Source organism: Myripristis murdjan, chromosome 1 (genome assembly GCF_902150065.1).
Source record: "Myripristis murdjan chromosome 1, fMyrMur1.1, whole genome shotgun sequence".
NCBI lineage: Eukaryota > Metazoa > Chordata > Actinopteri > Holocentriformes > Holocentridae > Myripristis > Myripristis murdjan.
In genome coordinates, this window is record NC_043980.1 from 13896080 (window position 1) to 13914506 (window position 18427).

General features: G+C 41.5%; 1 protein-coding gene across 4 annotated transcripts in view; it reads left to right on the forward strand.

The window, feature by feature from the left end:
* LOC115367672 (alpha-1,6-mannosylglycoprotein 6-beta-N-acetylglucosaminyltransferase B-like) overlaps window positions 1–16341 on the forward strand; it is a 145033-nt gene extending 128692 nt beyond the window's left edge. For 2 of the 4 annotated variants that reach the window (XM_030063529.1, XM_030063558.1), the window contains 7 exons: window positions 532–537; window positions 3230–3388; window positions 3699–3845; window positions 4383–4499; window positions 10326–10400; window positions 12270–12553; window positions 15052–16340. In XM_030063529.1, the coding sequence (XP_029919389.1) occupies window positions 532–537; window positions 3230–3388; window positions 3699–3845; window positions 4383–4499; window positions 10326–10400; window positions 12270–12553; window positions 15052–15250 (987 nt within the window). In that variant the 3' untranslated portion in view covers window positions 15251–16340. Of the gene's footprint in view, window positions 1–531; window positions 538–3229; window positions 3389–3698; window positions 3846–4382; window positions 4500–10325; window positions 10401–12269; window positions 12554–15051 lie in introns of all 4 variants that reach the window. The other 2 variants (XM_030063547.1, XM_030063538.1) reach the window with 2 other exon arrangements.
* The last annotated feature ends 2086 nt before the right edge of the window (window positions 16342–18427 follow it).

An 18427-nucleotide genomic window follows, 5' to 3' on the forward strand; every position in this document is an offset into this window, starting at 1 on the left:
GGACTTTATTTTACAGACAATTTTCCCTTCAAAAGCTGTCTGCTCAATCACGCTGCACGTTGTATAAGGCCGCAGCCGAGCAACCATTGTTGAGATGATTATAAAGATGTTGCTTTGTTGCCACTACTTCCCACTGTCTGCGTCTGTACAGTTTTCTTGATTTCTTTATAGTGGTGGGTTGTGAAAGAAGACGTGCACACAAGGGAGATGTGGAATTAAAAAGCACAATGCGGTAATCTGCAAGCGGCTGGGCGCAAAAGCAGAAAATGCAGTGTGTGATTAATTATTTTTTTGTCTCCTCTCTTTTTTATTTCTTCTGTTTCCACCATTGTTTTTCTCTCTCTATTTCTCTCTTGCTTCATTTGTCTCTCTCCTATTTTACATCTTTATTTGCCTTTCTGTGTTTCTTTATGTCTGTCTTTCTCTTCTGCATACTCCATACCACTTTCCCCTCTTTTAAACTTTTCTTCCCCATCTCTTCCTCTCAATGTGTGCGGGGTACTGCGTTGTATCTGGTTGGATGCTCATCAGCTTCAGGTAAGACTGCACCTGTTAAATTCACCCTCTTACTCCTAACCATGCCATGTACCTGACAGGCTCCAGCCTATGTGCACAAGCACTCAGAGCACAGGTTACTCTCATTTGTTAACATGTCAAAAGTGTCCCAGGAATGCACAGTGACACGTATGCAAAACACACACATACACATATGCATACAATTCTTGAGTTGCATGCAGATTGCACAGATGCAGATTTTTATGAAAAGCTGCCTCTCATAGTCAGCTGCAAAGGTCACAATTTGTAAGTCAGAAATCACAAGCACGTTTAAATGCAGAAGAACATCAACGTGGCGATCCACCACTCTTCACAGAGCGTTATGCATAAGAGTGTTCCTCTTTTGTCCTGCCAGAAGATACAAAAAGGTCAGCCAGCCTTTCTTTTGAGAGACCAGAGTTTTGTGTCTCAACACGCCTGTTCAATTCCACTAACACTGTTAAAAAGACATAGGCTGCGGGGCTTACTGCAATACAAATGGATGCTTGCATAGGATAGGTCAGTGATGGCATTTCACAGTGGCTACTGCTGTCTCGTTGCCATTTACAGCTACAATTTCTCCAGAGTACAGCTGCAAACAATTCACAGCAGAGTGGGGTTGCTTGTTGGCAGAGTTGTGTAGCTGTTTCACCTGATGAGAGGTTTCCATGATGAGAGGCATTCAAGCATGGCGAATAATCACTCGCATGCTGTCTTTTGAGCCACATGGGTAATTGTATCGTACACTGAGCCTTTTAAATAACTGGCGAATAATTTTTTTTCTAATAATATTTTTCATTCTAAAAGCGCAGATTAATATTCCTATCTTTTGGGTGTGTAAATGAGTGTATGCATGTGTGTGCGTGAGTGTGGTATATGCTGTAATTATTTCCTTTCATATCCTCCCAACCTTCCATGGAAATTTTATAGCACTTACTTCCCAGTTGAAACGCTGAACAGTCAGACTTGACATTTCAAGGTCCCAGAATCCATTTTCTGAACTTTACATTATGAGAAATTATGTGAAGGACAAAAACTAGCATTTTTACTCCTTTATTACCATCGCTAATCCAGCACAGGCATAGAGAAGTTACCTTGGGCATAACCTGGGGGCCCATGGGATAAAAGGGGAGGGAGGTAAATTGGTAACACACACTCCCACACACATACACAGCGGCAAGATCAAGTCCAGGTTACGGACTCTGCACTCTCCCAGGGCTGTGTTTCTCTTCCTGCTAATTCACGTTGTCTGCTGCACTTAGCGCTTCAGCTAATCTCCTAATTGGCTGGGAAAATCCTCACAGAGGAAGCTATCGATCGTTACAGCCTCCAATTACAGCTGCCAGGGGCCACAGAACAGCGCAGGGATACAGTAAGCTGCTTAACACTGGCCAGCCAGTCAATACTCTGGCCCAGGCTTACACTCAATTCACATGATTTGGTTTTGTTTTTTTACCTGATGCTGTTTTGCTTTTGTTCTCCCAGTCAATGTGCTTCCCCTTGACTTTAAAGTGTGACCTTCTGTTCTGGCTCCCTTACATATATTGAACATAATGCTAATATTCTTTGGGGAAATAAGAAGACGTGCACACATAAATGAATATGCACATGAATACACAGTAATACTTTACCGCTCGTCTCACACCCACATGAACCCCGCCACAGTTATGTGTTTTGTTAAAGAGATCCCCATGTGGTGAAAGCTATACTAGAGAATATTTTTTCCTATTTATACACATGGGTTGTTTTGCTACTGTATAACATAACAGTGAATCCCTGTTGATTTCATGAATGTTTTTGTGATATTTTTTCTGTGTATATTTTTTTTAAAATCGAGACATGGAAACCAGATGTTTTCTACATCTCGGCTGATTTTTACATGTGGATAATTGCAGTGTGAGTCTTATAAAAAAAAAAGAGGAAACAGGGGAGTAGTAGCAATATTAGAAGGCGATTTAGGGCTTACTATAATTTATATGCCCAAATGTGTTTATGGGTGTGTGTGTGTGTGTGTGTGTGTGTGTGTATTCATGAGAGACAGAGTTTGTAGAGAGTTGTGCCAGATTTTTCATAGCCTACAGCTGTGTGACTTTCTCCTCTTGGGCTCCCTGTTAGCTGGCCTGCTGTCACACTGAAGCCACAGTCTGCTTCAATTGGGCTTGTCCTTTCTGCTGGATAGTCGAACCAATCAAACACACATGCACACACACGCACACACACACTTTGATAGTGATGCGTGTTGAAGTAAGAGATCATCTGCAAAAACTTCTAAGCCATCCCTGAAAAATAATGAACTGTTGTATTTTCTGCATCTATAATCCAAAGTTTTGTCATAAAAGCCCTGAATGAGTGAATGAGTGAGCCGCTAGTATGATTTTTTTTTTTTTTTTATTGATATCTGGGGGGAAAAAAAGCATGGTTTATAGAAGTGAATACAGTTGGACATCTATGATTTTGTAAACAAACTCCTCTCACAAAGAAACCACACACTTCAGTGGGCTGCTCACACAGATCAGACACCAGCAGCACTACACACACACACACACACACACACACACACAGCACAACACTCTCCACCGGGACACAGTTTCTTTAATCATATTCTTTCTGGCTTCTACTACCGTTCTCCTCCCTGCTGCCTGCTACTGTATCTGCTCCTCCCCTCCCTCGCCCTCTCATCCTCCTCCTCTCCCAGCAGGGTAAAGAAGGTTTCCTGCAGATTCTCCACAAGTACATGGAGGTCCACGGAACGGTGTACTACGAGACCCAGCGACCTCCAGAGGTCCCAGCTTTCGTTAAAAACCATGGCCTGCTGCCCCAGCATGAGCTGCAGCAGCTGCTGCGCAAAGCCAAGGCAAGAAAATAAGACCCCATATCTTCTGAAGTCTCACTACCCACCTCAGTGTATACACACACACACATACACTCATCTGAACACTTTCTTGCTGCTTGTGTCTTCCACCTTCTTTACTGTTCTCACAACACACAGGCGGACACACATTTTAAAGATTCTTTTATGGTCACATACAAATATTATAGTCTTTACTTTCTTATATGTCTTAATTTCTTAGAACAGTTCAAAATTGGAATGAGATCATTCTCAAAAACTGGGTTGGAGGAATGCATTATAAAATGAAATCTTTTCATTAATTTCTCTCCTCCAGCTCTTCATTGGCTTTGGTTTTCCTTATGAAGGCCCCGCCCCTCTGGAGGCTATAGCCAATGGCTGCATCTTCCTGCAGCCCAAATTCCACCCACCCCACAGCTCGCTCAATCACGAGTTCTTCAGAGGAAAGCCCACTTCACGAGAGGTAAGCTCATAACAGTCCATTAGATACACACAATCCGTCACAGATTACAATAATTTGGCCATGGTGGTTTTCACTGGCAGCCATGTTGGCAAGTAACCCAATTTCTTCTTAGTGCTTGTGAAGAAGCAGGGGCATACCGATCTAACCACCTATCAATGCCCCAGCATGCAGAATCTGAGCTATTAATACATTTTTCTGAGGAAACTGGAAGGTACATACGTAATAGCTCTTAGATTCACATAGCATAAACAGTATGCCTTCCATATCCCAGCAACATGTGCAAAGAAAGCATTAAACTAGAGAAATATTCCTAATTTGATTAAATGTGCTCTGAAATTACCATATTTTACAACTTGAAAAGGTTACTAGACACTGCGACGCCATATGCCAGTAATCTGATATGTGTAAACCCCTTCATGTAGTCCCAAGGAGTGGATCATTGATGAAATGCATCCTCTTGCTCTAAGGGAGAAGTTGAAAGAAAGCATTTATTTTTAGACATGTAAAGCACTCGTGTCCTTGACGTGTTTTCCGTAGGTGTCCTCCCAGCACCCGTATGCAGAGCAGTACATCGGCAGGCCTCACGTCATGACTGTGGACTACAACAACTCCCTGGAATTTGACTCTGCCATCAGGGAGATCATGAGGACCAAGGTACCGCGCCCTGCCCACTGCACACACTTTCCTCTGGTATGACTAAAGGCTCATTTATGCTCAACGTTAAGTACGTATATGGAAAGGAAGGAGCCCTCTGTCGGTACTCTGCACTCATTTCGTCCGTATTACTGCCCGTTTTCAGGAAGCTTACCGATACGAATAAAATGGAGCAGCAGCACCGGAAATCGTGGGGGCAGTGTAGCCAATCGTTCAAGAGAAACCCGTCTATGAGCGAGACACGACAAAGACTTTTTTCAAATTAATGATATCAGAGAAAAGGATTGTCCGTCCTCCTGTCGTGATGTATTTAATGGCCTCACAGATCACCACCATCTACAACGCCGCCTCCGCTTTTGTCTCTTCGTAGCGGGTACATTATTATGACCTCCTGCACTGTCGCCCTGTTTGTTGTTGTCAGAAACTTTTAACGAGTTGATTCATCGCTTGACATTCATGCCAACATAAAGAACACATCAAAGTATGTGGGCAGTGACGGTTAAATCGTTTGAAAAGGACGTGTTAATTTTCGTACGTAGAGGGAGCATAAATGAGACTATGGGCCCTATCGCACAAACATGCAAAAATAAAACAGATTACAGTGTAAGAGATTATTACTGAGTACATCAGATCCTCCCATTTCCAGTAGTTGTTTTCGCTGCCCAACAAACTTTTGTTTTCCCTGCCTCCTGACATAATTGTACCGCTTTCGGCATTGTGCGGCATTTCTGGTGATGCCAGAAGATGAGGCTCACCGCTGCCTCCTCCCACACTCGCTTCACCTCAGGGAGCACTGGTGGAATCCTGTTACTGCTGCAGATGGTCTGCTTGCACACTTTCACTTCATGCACGAGCAGATCCGTTTCCTCTGCAGAGGAGCGTTCCTTCTCACCCGGCAAATCCGCCATTATCATGGCAGTCCGACAAGGTGCAAGTACACCTGGCTTTTAAAAGGAGTGGGCACACTTGGTTTGTTGCGTGTTACACCGAAAACAAACGCAAGATTAATTAAGAGACCAAGTACAACCTTTCTGAACCATGCACCTGGCCCATCTTCTGTCACCCTTACGACCCTTTTTTCTGTCATTAAGGCATTTCCAGCTTTATAGATTTACACAATGAAAACATGTGTACACATGACTGTTTTAATCATAGATTCCACTCTGTCTAACAGCAAAACTCTGTCCATTAAAAATGTGTATATATCACCTCAAGCCTGTCATACTAAATCGTATTTTTTTTTTTTTTACTCTGGGTTTCCAGACCTCTATTGGCCTGTGTTTCGTTTTGTAAGAGCTTATGTTATTCACTTGTCTTTGCTGTCAGAGAGAGTTATGAGGTTTAAGGTAAGTCTGCTGTACCTTCTGCTGTGGCTGTGAGCCTAATCAAGCACTCCTCAGCTCTGCAAGGGTCTAGTTTTCAAGAGCAGCTTTGCCACCATGTAGTTTGCACTCCTGTAATGCAGACTGCTGGATTTTCTGAGCAGGAAGCATGGGCTAATAAAGAATATGCAGGCAGCTAGACGCTGCTGAGAGTGGGAGAGAGATTAATTAAGGAGTCAACTGGGGAGATTAAATTGTACGATAAAGCCAGAGGAAGAGAGAGATGGAAATAGGGAGAAATAGAAGGAATGAGAGAGGGGGAATCGAAGAGTCGGAGGCACAGATCCACATGGTCACTGAGGCTTTTTGTTCTCATTAAAATGGAGGACTGGTCTACCAATCAGGCGCACAAGTATTTTGCACATCTGAAACATGGAAGAAACCACAGCATTGACTTTTTATGTGTCAGCCTAATTAATGTGTGCAATATTTTAATTCATTTTGGTCATAGAAACCAAAAATGGAGGGGGTGATTATTGTGCTTAGCATTCTCTGCCACGTAGTATTTCACAGAGGTGTGTGTGGGATGTAAGAGATCACACACAGAGTTTGGAGGGAGGAGGAGGAGGGTGTTTAAGATAAAGAGGATGATGTCCAAGCCAGGAATGAAAAGGCACAGGTGTGATATTTTTCTTTCTTTTTTCAACCACTTTGTTTTGAAATCAGAAGCTGAATGTCTCTGGTTTTCCAGAGTAGAAATGGGCAATGAGATTTAAACCTTGTATTTCACTCTACAATAAATGAGCCAGCATGCCCACACATTGATATTCCAGAAGAAATGATGCCCATTTTTCATTGTGGTTAACAGAGCATATAGTTGATGTATCACCTTGTCTGTTACATATCCTGTGGTTCTTCTTCAGGTTAGCTTTTGGGCCTAAGTAAAGCACATATAGCAAGAGAAATTGAGCTCATTGTTTATCTATTTTATTGTTATGCTGAATATCCTGACATGAAATAGCCATGGCATTACTTGTATTTATTTATTTGTCATTTATTTATGTATTTGTTTTGCTTCCACCTGATGGTATATTTCATGCCTAAGTCAAACCACAGCGAGCGCCGCCACTGCTAACTCTTCTGCATGGCAATAAAGCGACATGAGGCGCTGTAGGAGAGTCCTGTCTGCTCACTTCTTTTAAAATGCAGTAGTGGTTTGTGTTTTGTCTGTGTGCGTGTGCGTGTGTGTGTGCGTGTCCTCTCCTCCTCTTTCAATCTGTGTTGTCAAGACAAGCCACAGCTCAGCAGCGATTGCTGGCCTCTCCGTCTGCACTGTCAGACCACTGAGAGACAGCTGATGGACCCCTTCACCCTTCACTGGAGTCACACCGCCCCAGCACACACACACACACAAACACACACACGCACACACACACAGTGAAATGCTCCCATTCTTCCCTTGGCAGTTCCCTAAACCCACACATACACACACGATTGAATCGGATTGCAGATTTAGACTCACACACACCGAAATTGCACAGAAAGGCATGTCAGCACCGTACATGCACATCACACATCACATTATGGCCATTAACCACACACGCACACACACACACACACACACACACACACACATATGCTGGCTTCCTGTGTGGCAGTGGCTCATGTTCAGTCATGCAGGACAAAACAATCTCTGGCTGGCTGACACATCCTCATGTTCCAATAAATCCTTTTCTCCATCTCACCATCTCTTCTTTCTTTCTTTCTTTCTTTCTTTCTTTCTTTCTTTCCTTCTTTCTTTCCTTCTTTTTTCTTTCTTTTTCAACATCTCAGTTAATCTATCCCTTTCTCTTGTGAATCTTTTTATATTTCTCTCTCTGTCTCATTTCTGTATCTCAGTCCCCCTGTTCTGACTTTTTAGGTTGAAGACATATCCTGATTTCCTCTCACACTGTAAATTTACAGAGTTTTACCTTTTTCGCCCTCATTGCCTGTTTTATTTCAAAGTAGTTTGTTGCCAAATTATTGTTCTGTACTTGGATGTGTGTCAATCATTTTATTCTCATCTTGTGATGAAAAGATAAAGTAAAGATAAAGAATATGAGAAATAGTGAAGGCAATTTCCTATTTTTATGGCCGTGTCTGCTACAGTTTTTTAGTAGCTATCTGTATTTTTTAAAGCGTCATCAAGACATAATTTTCCTCAAAACATTGCTCTAGACTGTACAGTAAATCAAAGTAAATAGATTTCTCTTATTTAGAAATGCCGTCCACTGAAGTGTTTGTTGCCTTAGTTTATGCTGCAGAATTATTATTTTTTAGTCAAGGCCCTGAAAATCAGTGGCATTGAATTAAGACACTGAAACCAGCAGGAAGAATGATTCTGCCAAAAACAGTTGGGGGTACTGATGTAGCTGGTGCGTTTGTACGTGCATTTACATGGAGGTGAGGGTGCTGTAAACAGTACATCTTCTTCACTTATTTTTGCATACACAATTACTCCACTTGCCTCCTCTCTTTGTGTCTTAATTTCTCCCCCGTGAGACACAGCCAGAGGAGGAAAGGAGGAGGATGTGAGGATGGAGAGAACGAAGCAGCATCTCTTTTTCAAATTAGATCTTTCCTTGCTCACTCAAGCCTCATTTTAAAGTCAATTACATCTGACATGCTGCACGGCTGTAGCTGACATTTCTTCTTTTTGCACAGTGATACAAAATCTGATTTGAGTGCTTTCTTGTTTCAGCATTCACTCTTTTATGTCTCAAGGGTTTCTAAATAAAGGAATAAAAGATAGAGTGCCATTCCACTTCCACCTGGGCAATGTAGGCCTCAACCTAATGTTAACGTTTTCGAAATAAACATTTTGGGTAAATCATTTAGCATTGGGACAATGACATGGATGCAGCAGATGCACAAATCGTCAGATATATCAAATAAAGTCTACATTAATTGTTTCACTGATGAGGAAATTAATGGAGGGGGAAAATCAGCTTTAGTTTGGCAGAAAGAGAAAAAGTGGGGCTTCATCTCTCTCCTATGCGATGGGATGATATGAACCGCAGCTCACCACCAGAGGGGAAAATGCAAATGTCATACAGTTTAAAAAAAGAAAAGAAAAAAAAATCACCTAATCCAGAAATGTGAAAACACCAGGTTTCACATTCCAGCAAAATTTTGCTTTGAAAATGTGTCCAAATGTCTGCAGTAACACACACACACACACACACACACACACACACACACACACACACACAAACACACACATACCTATAACTTTCTGCGCATTCATGAAACCTATTTTATCTGTATTTTAAATGACAGAACATTGATTCAGGCTTTGTTTTATATTGTAAGGAAAGGTTTGAAAGTTGTTTGTGGGTTATTTGTGGATCATGGGTCTGCTGTCCTCTGTGAGCAACATTTATTTAAATCCAGTAAAATCAAGGCCGCTGCTGTAAATGAGAATGAGTTCCAAGACAACTTGCCTGGTTAAGTAAAGCCAAAAAAGAACGGATATGAGAAAAAAGAAAGGGAGAACTTTTTTAAAATTAAGGATAGGTTGTTACTGTGAGAAGCCTGTTTGTCTGTCCCTTCTGTCTACACGTTTACCTGATACTCTGTCTTCCAAACTATAATAACACGAGGCTTTGATCAGATTTTCAATGTGTGTATGTGTAACTTTTTAAATTGCATCATCCTTGGATACTTACTTTTTCCTTTCAAATGGGCCAAGTTTTATTTTCCACACGGCTGAACATTAGACTGCTTTGATTTTAGACTGGCAATGTAATTTAGGTAGTCGTGAATCATTTAGAGCAGCCTTTTGAATTACCACAAAGGCAAGGCACTTTTATCTGTCTGATATCCAATATCAGGTGTTTATTCTGGACCAAAAATCATCTTCTGTTACTTTCTCATCAGACGTTTTTATTTCAGCTGACACCCATATACAGTCGGACCGATTAGCCACAAAAAGAACTAAATCCATCTCCCACTGAGATATCAACAATACAGAGAAGTTTATTAAATCAGCTAATTCAATTCTTTTTTAGTAATCATAGCAGTGCAATTTCAAATTCTGCCAGTTTTTGTGTGGTTGTACGAGTCAGATTGTTAATGCGCATTGTATGTGTTCTAGTTATTAGCGAGAAACACAAAAGAGTATATAGTGTTTGCAGCTCGTCTCTAATTAGGCCAATCAAAGGTATGCAGTCGTTATGGAATCAGCGAATCGCAGCAGGGGATGATCTATTGCTGTGCAAATAAACCCTAATGAGTTTCCAAGCAGTCGCATACTGTGATTAGACCCTGCAAAAGTCTGACAATAGGAACATTCATCTGCTGAAATTAACACGGAAAATAGACAATTTATTGCAATTAGTGAAAACAATGGTGAGAAAGGAGAAAAAGCACACTTTTGAATGTGAAAAATATGGAAATAATGATGGGGAATGGATTTCTTAGCTGTGTGTGTGTGTGTGTGTGTGTGTGTGTGTCTTTGCAGGTTGAGCCATATCTACCTTACGAGTACACCTGTGAGGGGATGCTAGAGAGGGTCCATGCCTACATACAGCACCAGGTGAGTTCAGCTAACACATTAGTCTGTGCATGTTAAAGGAACAGTTCACACAAAATGCAAAACCAGACATTTTCCACTTTCCACTTGATTTACCACTACCTCTGGTGTAATCTTTCCATTCAGAAAGTTTTAATGTGATTTGGAGAGTCTGCCATAATCTCCCCCGTCTCTCAGTACACCTAGGTGAACAACTCAACAGCTCTTCACAAAAACAGTGACACAAATCCCTGTCATGATCCACAGCTCTTGGGTGAAGAGTGTTTACTATTTGCTACCAGAGAACTCCAGCAGACTGTATCCATCTCTATCTACCTATTCTGTGGGTGGTTACATGCAGTTTGTATGCCATTCTTAAATAGGAAATACTTCCAAATGAAACTTGGATGGGTTATGCAGTGTATCCATGTTGTCATTTTTGGAAAGAACTGTTGCTGTTGAGTTTTTCAGAAGTAAATTTTTGACAGCTCCACAAAAGAAAACCCATCCAGCCCTGTTGTATTTGGGGTACTTGGAGACTTTTGGCACACTTGGAAACCTCACCAAATCACACAAAACCTGAATGATTATATGAGCGGTAAGTGGGTCAAGCACATGCAAACTCTCATGAGTTACTCATCTACAAACGCTGGAAGCCCTTTAACACATTAATCCTGTGCGAGATGTCAGAGAGAGTGCAAAAGTTCTCTGCAACAACTTTCTTTCCAAGCCCAAGCATCAGCTGGTGGAGACACCAAAACCCCAGACCGTGCTGTCAGAGCCGCCCTGATGTGCTCCTCTGGCTGTTAAATGTGACAGAAACTGCTTTTAGGCTGGGTGCCTGTCTGATCGGCCGTTCATGATGTACTTTATCTCAGTTAGCAATGCCACATGATGCACACAGATGTGCTTTTGGCCAGTCAGGCAGACACAAGTGTTTTGACTGTGCGAGGGAGTGTGTGAGTGTATGCATGAATATGTGTCTGTTTCTGTTTGTTTCCAGCAGTAACACCCAAGACTGTGTTAACTAGTGTGATTACGAGGATGACAGTGATGTGGCTTAGCGCGAGGTGAAGTTGGGTATCATCCAAAATTAGTAAAGCTGTTGTCACCCATGAACACCAAGTCCTCTGAAGTCTCTTAGGATCACAATAAAGAAAATCCCTTCTATTGTTGTTGTATTTTTAATGTTGAATGCAAGAGAAACTTAGTGCTTGCATGGAAACAAGTTCCATTTTCTAATGAACCACAATTAGATCAACTACCAGCCAAGCAGGCTCTCACAGTGACCACAGTGTTAGCAGTCTCTTGTGCCTTCTCCTAGTTTTTATTCTTTCATTTGTCCCACTGTAATTTAAATGAATGTTTCAGTCAGCACAAATGTATTGAGAACAGTGTCATATAAAAGTCATAAAGATCTGCCCAAGAAGCTTAGGCTGGCTAAATCGGTACCCTCTTCCGAATCACCTCATAAAATTCACTTTTTTTGCCCGGCTTCTTATGTAGTGATTCCTTTATTAACTATTAACTGCTCTCCTTTTTTATGTTTTATAGATTATGCTTTCCTTACATTGACTTTTTATTTAATCTTTTCTGTTTTTTTTTAATTCATGTAAAGCATTTTGTAACTGTTTTGAGTTCTTGACAAATAAAGATAATCATTATTCATATTAGTATTAGTATTATTATTAGTAGTAATAGTAGTAGTAATATTAGTATTAGTATTGTAGTATTAGTATAGTATTATCCCCAAAAGGCTGGCAGCACCTTTGGCTCCCATCTCCATCCTACTGATAATCACACTAAATGGCACTCTCTTTAGCATTATTTGCCATATCCCTCTATAACAACATGATTGTGCCATACTAATTCTACCATATCTCTCCCCTCCAGGACTTCTGTGTCCCAGAGCCTCCCTTCCTGCCAGCCAACCTGTCCAGATTGAGTCCCACTGGTGGCAACAGGGTCCCAGGACCTCTATTTGTGCCCCTGCCCAACTCCACAGCCCTTGGCTGGGCATCCAATGTGACGGCTCCTCCTGCCTGGCCTCCTCTCAGCTCCCTCAGGCTAATTGTGTCACAGGAGGGCCAGTCCTGTGTGGACGCATGCCAGTTTGCTGGCTTTATCTGTGAGCCTGCTCACTTCCGCTTCATAAACAACAAGGAGGCCCTCCACGGGTAAGCAGCGCTCAGTCAACCTATTAAAATGCCCAGTGGTAGATATGTGGTGCCCACCAGATTGAAAGTTACATTAAAACTTTCTCTTTGCAAACGGGAGACATGTCTTTACACAATGGACAATTTGGACCCAACAAGCCAGTAAGAATACTGATTACACACACAGGCGGTCTTTATCAAACCCTACAGTACACCCCACTCCCTCCATTCAGCTGGAGGATATTTTCCAGAGGCAAGGATAAAAAGTGATTTCAGCCATCAGTGCCAAACAGCACTAGCCCACAGGATCCAAAATTAATAATACTGAATGAAATTCCAAGTGCCAAACATAGTTAGAATTGGTCTTTGCTGGATATTTTTTGAGACACTAACAATTGAAATTCTCTGTATTCAGTCTTGGGTCTTTGCCTGTTGACTTGGTCCGTGATAACCACCATACATGCTGTGTGGCTGGGGGCCAGTCAAACCAAAGCCAAACCATGGCTCTGCATCAAACAGGTTGCTGATTATGTTGGTTATGGTGGCGCTGCACAAAGAGGTAGCATCTAAACTTCTTTTTTTCCACTGCCAAGATAGCTAAAAATACATAACATTATTCCCTTGTGGTCACACATATGGCCACACGTATAGTGTGAGTGTCACGTGTGAGGAGGCAAAGTGGACCCAAATGCAGGAGCAGAGGCAGGTTGCAGTGAAAAATATGTGTATCTATAAACAAATGCAAGGAACTTAGGAGCATGAGGAAACACAGGCATGATAAGCACACTGGCCAGACAGAGAGCTGAACTGAAGGTAATACTAACTGAACTGATTGATTAACTAGACACAGGTGACGAGACGGGAGAACATGAGGCGAGCTGATTGGCTGGGAGAACACTGGGAGCTAAACCAATGAGACTAAACTCATGGCAGGTGTGGAGGAGCTAACTAGCAGGGCTGGGTCTAGTGAGGGACATGAGGGACACACAGTGCAGGGACAGAACTCAAACTACAGAAAATCCACAGAGTCCAGGGGAAACACAAGAATTTAGAAAAAGTCCGAACCACAGTACCACAGAACCACAACAGTGAGGCCCCTAATCAGAAAAATGAAGTTTAAGAAAGCGCAAGTGAGTGATTATGCTTTAAAATTAAAACTCTTAATATGCTCTTGTCTCACAGTGAATGTCTCATAAAGTATCTGATTTTATCTGCAATGTAACACTGAAAACAGGTTGGGTAATTGATTTTGGCCAGGTTTTTTTGTTCAGTTTTTGCCAGCCTTTGGCACCTGGTCTCAGAAATGACTTTTGGACACTGTTCGTCTGCCTTTTCTTCTTAGAGATCAGAGACTGAGAGCCTGTCAGTGTGCAACTCCTCTCCAAACTCTTCCTTCCTGTCTGCTTCCAGATCCAACTCTTTATTCTTCGCTCTTGTTTCATGCTTCACACATGTGTTTGTTTCCTCGCTGTCTGTCTCGGTTTATAATGTGGCTCCCCTTTGTTTTTTGTTCTGTTGCTCATCGTAGCTCAAGTCTTCTCTGACATTAGCTATCTTTCTCCAGCACTTTTTCTCACACTCTGTCTATTACTGACATCCCGCACCTGCCTCAAAGTCTTTCCAACTTTCTTATCACTTATCCACTAAATTCTCCCTTCCTGTCTCCTTAAATTGGTGTCTGTATTATGAAGTGATGAAATCTCCCTCTCCCTGTTTCTCTCTGTATGTCCCAGTCTCTCTCTGTACTTTCCATCTATATTCAGCTTATGTCAGTTCCACCTTTCCCCTTACTTGTCTCAAATGAAAATAACTGTTATTACTGTCGAAGTATAATTTAGGGCTGTTTTATGTCTTTTCAAAAGTCTCAAAAGCTCCCAAAGGTCCTGAACTATAAAAAACTTTTCTGAATAGGTGTTCCACAAAGCACCAAAAAGTTGCTCCTAGTATGTCACACCAAGAGCTTTTTCCTTATGATTAAAGCTGCTGTATGTAAAGCTGGTTGCAACAGAGTTTGATGGTATGTGGTGAAATATACCAAAACTTAGTCATAATGCAAATGTTTTGTGTCTTAAAATCTTGTTTTTCATAAAATAAATCAAAAAATCTGCCGGAGGGAAGAATTAATTCCATTTGTTTCCAATGCTAATCAACTTGTTTGAGGATTATCTTGCATCACATGTGGCTGATCTGCCTTATTGTGCCTTATTTGAACATATTTATACCTGTTCTCAGAAAAATGCTTGAAACAAGTGAAACTGAATTGGAAACACGCAGGATTAACTCAACCCTCAGGCAGATTTTTTTTTGCTTCAAGAAAAACAAGATTTTAAAACTGAATATGCAACTAAATGATTTGTTAAGACTGGTATTTTTGCAGAGTTACTGTATATTTCACAACATCGTTCATCTTGCACGCATCTGCCAAAATTCCTCCTACTCAAAACTTGCCTACAGCAACTTTAAACTTAACTATCATTTTGTGTTTACACAATGTTTTGCTCTACTGTTTCCGCCCTCAGGTTAGATGTGCAGTGCGAGGTGGTAGACTCGGAGATCAATCACATCCTGCCAGCCTTCTCGGTGGTGCGGCGGGAGTGCGGCCTGCAGCGGGAACCCCTCCTCTTCAGCTGCGCAGGACATTCCCCCAAATACAGACGCCTTTGCCCCTGCAGGGACTTCCGCCATGGCCAGGTGGCGCTGTGCAGAGACTGTCTATGATGACAGGCCACATGGAGGACACCACCGAAGAGCTGGATGCAGAACGGGTCGTGGGTCGTCATGAGTCGTGCTAAAGAGTCAGGAAAGTTAAACGTGGTGTGTTAGGCTTGAATGAGTGCAGTACGATGGAAAATTGACAAGGACTTGACTGAGTGAAACAGACACAGACTTTTTGGCAGATGGGTAACTTCCACCAGAAAGAAAGTACATGTAGAATTTGTAGGGAGAGGCATGCAATGATGTTGGAGGGCTGTAAGTGAGCTTGAATGGCTGGCCAGATTGTAAGTGAAGGTTTTGGTTACGCATGGCTGTTATAAAAGCTCTTATAACAGGCTGGAGACACATGGCTGTAAGGAGGGCTTGTCTCATCATTACTCCTAGTTCAGAGGCCGCATGATCACTGGATGTCAGTAAAACCAGGGAGTGTTTTCCACTTCAGGGCAAAGGCTGGATCACCATCCACCAAGCCACCTAACACTTACATTAGCCCACTCACCACAGGAAATTATTTTGCTGCTACCAGGTGTCAACTGGCAGTGGGGCATATAACATTTCATTTTCCGAACTGTATCTCTCTAAAGCCAGGGGGTTCAAGGTAGAAATGATACACTGGAACTATATGTTGGGACTGCAGAGTTGGATAGTAGGAGACACAGTATTGGGACCAGTGTCACACTGTGACAAAATCTTCAAATATCTTGGCTTGAAGAAGCCAACCTTGGGTCAATATCCAATCTCCCCTCCTCTCTGCGCTTGGACAAGGGATGATGGACAACCAGGTTATCTCTGATGTTTTTTCTCCCCTTCTTCAATGATGGACAGAGTCATTTATCAGACTGAACCCAGAGTCTGGGGCAACAACGGTCAATGCAATCATCTCTGGTCACAAAAGTGGGGGGAGGAAGACAGAGGAGAAAGAAAAAAGATACAAGATTATTTTTCAATAAGTAAGCCTTTAGAGCTCTTGCCAGGATTTTTAAAGAGTCCTGGGCTTTGTGATGAAAAAAAACATACAATAAAAAAGTCATAAAGGATCAAAGTGTTAAGTTGGTTTTATATTACATCTGGTCTTCAAAAGGTTCCTGTCTCTCATCTCTCTGGACTGAAAGGTTTCTTAGCTTTTGTGCTCATCCACACACCTGTTTCCCCCCTCCATCCATTTCCATCCATCTACTCGTCTATCCATCTATCCATCCGTGGGGACAGATGTTTGATCTTTTCTCACATGGAGTCAAAAGCGAGCACAGGTCGAAGTGATCGATAAGGAGTGAAGAAGGGATGGAGCAAGCAACAGGGGGAGGGTGGAAGACAGGAGCTTCAACTGGTTGTCTGGTTGTATTTTGACATCAAGAGGGAAAGGCTTGTGCACTAGTGCCATGTTTACCTAGCTTACCCTTATATTTCCCAACCAGCCAGTCTACAATACAGCTAGACAGTAGAATGCAGGTCTTAGAAAACGTGTTTGTAATGCTTAAAAAGAAATTCCTATGTGCAATTAGAAGCTTTGTAACTTGAACATGAATTGAACGGGTGGTTTCGCAATACCTGTAAATGCATTTCATTCCACATTTTGAATGAGCTATGGCCTTGTTTTTCCTTGTTTTTGTGTTTCAGTGTTCCAAACACTTTATTTTCAAAACCAATCAATGAAAACAGAAATGTGAGGTGTAGTAGGAAAAAATAACTTTCAATCATAGCTTCCCGTTCTAATGACACACTACGATTGCTGACAAGCCAAATGAAAGCAAAGACTTTACATTGTTATAAGCCATTATTACCAGTGTAGCCCATATGCCTGGTCAGTTTTTCCATATTTGATCATTTCTGCTCCCAATAACAGACTGTAAAACGGTAAGCCCAACTTACATCCTTAGCTTTTTTAATAGGGATAAAGAGAGCCAGGTAGCATCTCAAGTATCCTGATTGATTTAAGAAATTCAGTGGAAATAATGCAGGGTGACCGGGTATCCTGATTTTTCCTGGTCGGTCACAGTTTAAGACTGCATGGCCCGGTGTCCCGCAACTTTACAAACCTGCCAGAATGAATATTGTTTTTTGAGTATACAGACATGCTCTTAAAATCCTGGTACTGTATTACAAGTGATTAAAAAAAACATACTAGTGATTTTGTATTTTTATTCAGCAGTGTGTCGCTGAATGCCAGAAAAAGAAAAATCCATCAGCATCACGCTACGACATGGAAAGATTATTGTTATAAGAAGATGTGTTTCATGTTATAGTACCATTAGTTTCCATTCATCACACTACAATATGAAAATAAACTTTCAGAAGCTTCATACTTTCCTCACACCAGCATTCCATCATCATAATAAAGGCGTCCACATTAGTTTTCCTAAAAGCAGCACCACTGTCATGTTTTGACGACTTGAACTTGGGTGAAAAATATATTTTCATATTTCCAAGGCTATTTTCCAGGAGAAAATAGTTTAGTTTCCAGTGGAAAATAGTCCTTGGGAATCATTGGCTTTACAAAGTCAATTATTATCTCTGTGGTTTATAAATAGCAATGACTTTATTAGTCACAGAGGCAGAACATTATAAAGTGTATGAAAAAGTAAATTGTATGAAAATGGTCCAAACATTCAAAATCACTAGTATGGTCCTTTAACAGACACAAGTTTCAGTCTGTGCAATTTGTACACAAATCTGTTTGGAGAATCTCGTTACCATACAGTCAATTGTCGCTTATACTAGCATGAGCAGGAGTCATTTTAATTTGAAAGACTTTGACAAAGAAATTCGGTTGGGTATTTGGTGTAGAAAATGTATTTGTCAGTCTCTATCTCTATGATAATAGCATCTGACGTTGTTTTTCAACTGTCATTCTTTTTGGACATTGGGTGTATTGCCAGATTTGATCAACCAGTACAGTGGTGAAGGCCATCCTTGTGATCAATACACTCTTTGATTACGTATTATGATCACCTGCATGTGGGCGGGAAAGACGGAGACAGACACAGGAATAAAGAGAGAGAGGTGGCGGTGGAGAGCGGCTTTTGGTCAGGATGCCAGGGACTAAAGCAGAATACAATGAATAATAAATCACAAGTTTGAATGCCAAAGTAGATTAATCAATTCCTCATTGACCTGCGCCAGCATGAAAAAAAAAATGTCATGCCCGTTCACCAGCTCACTGTGATTTCAATTTAACACCAG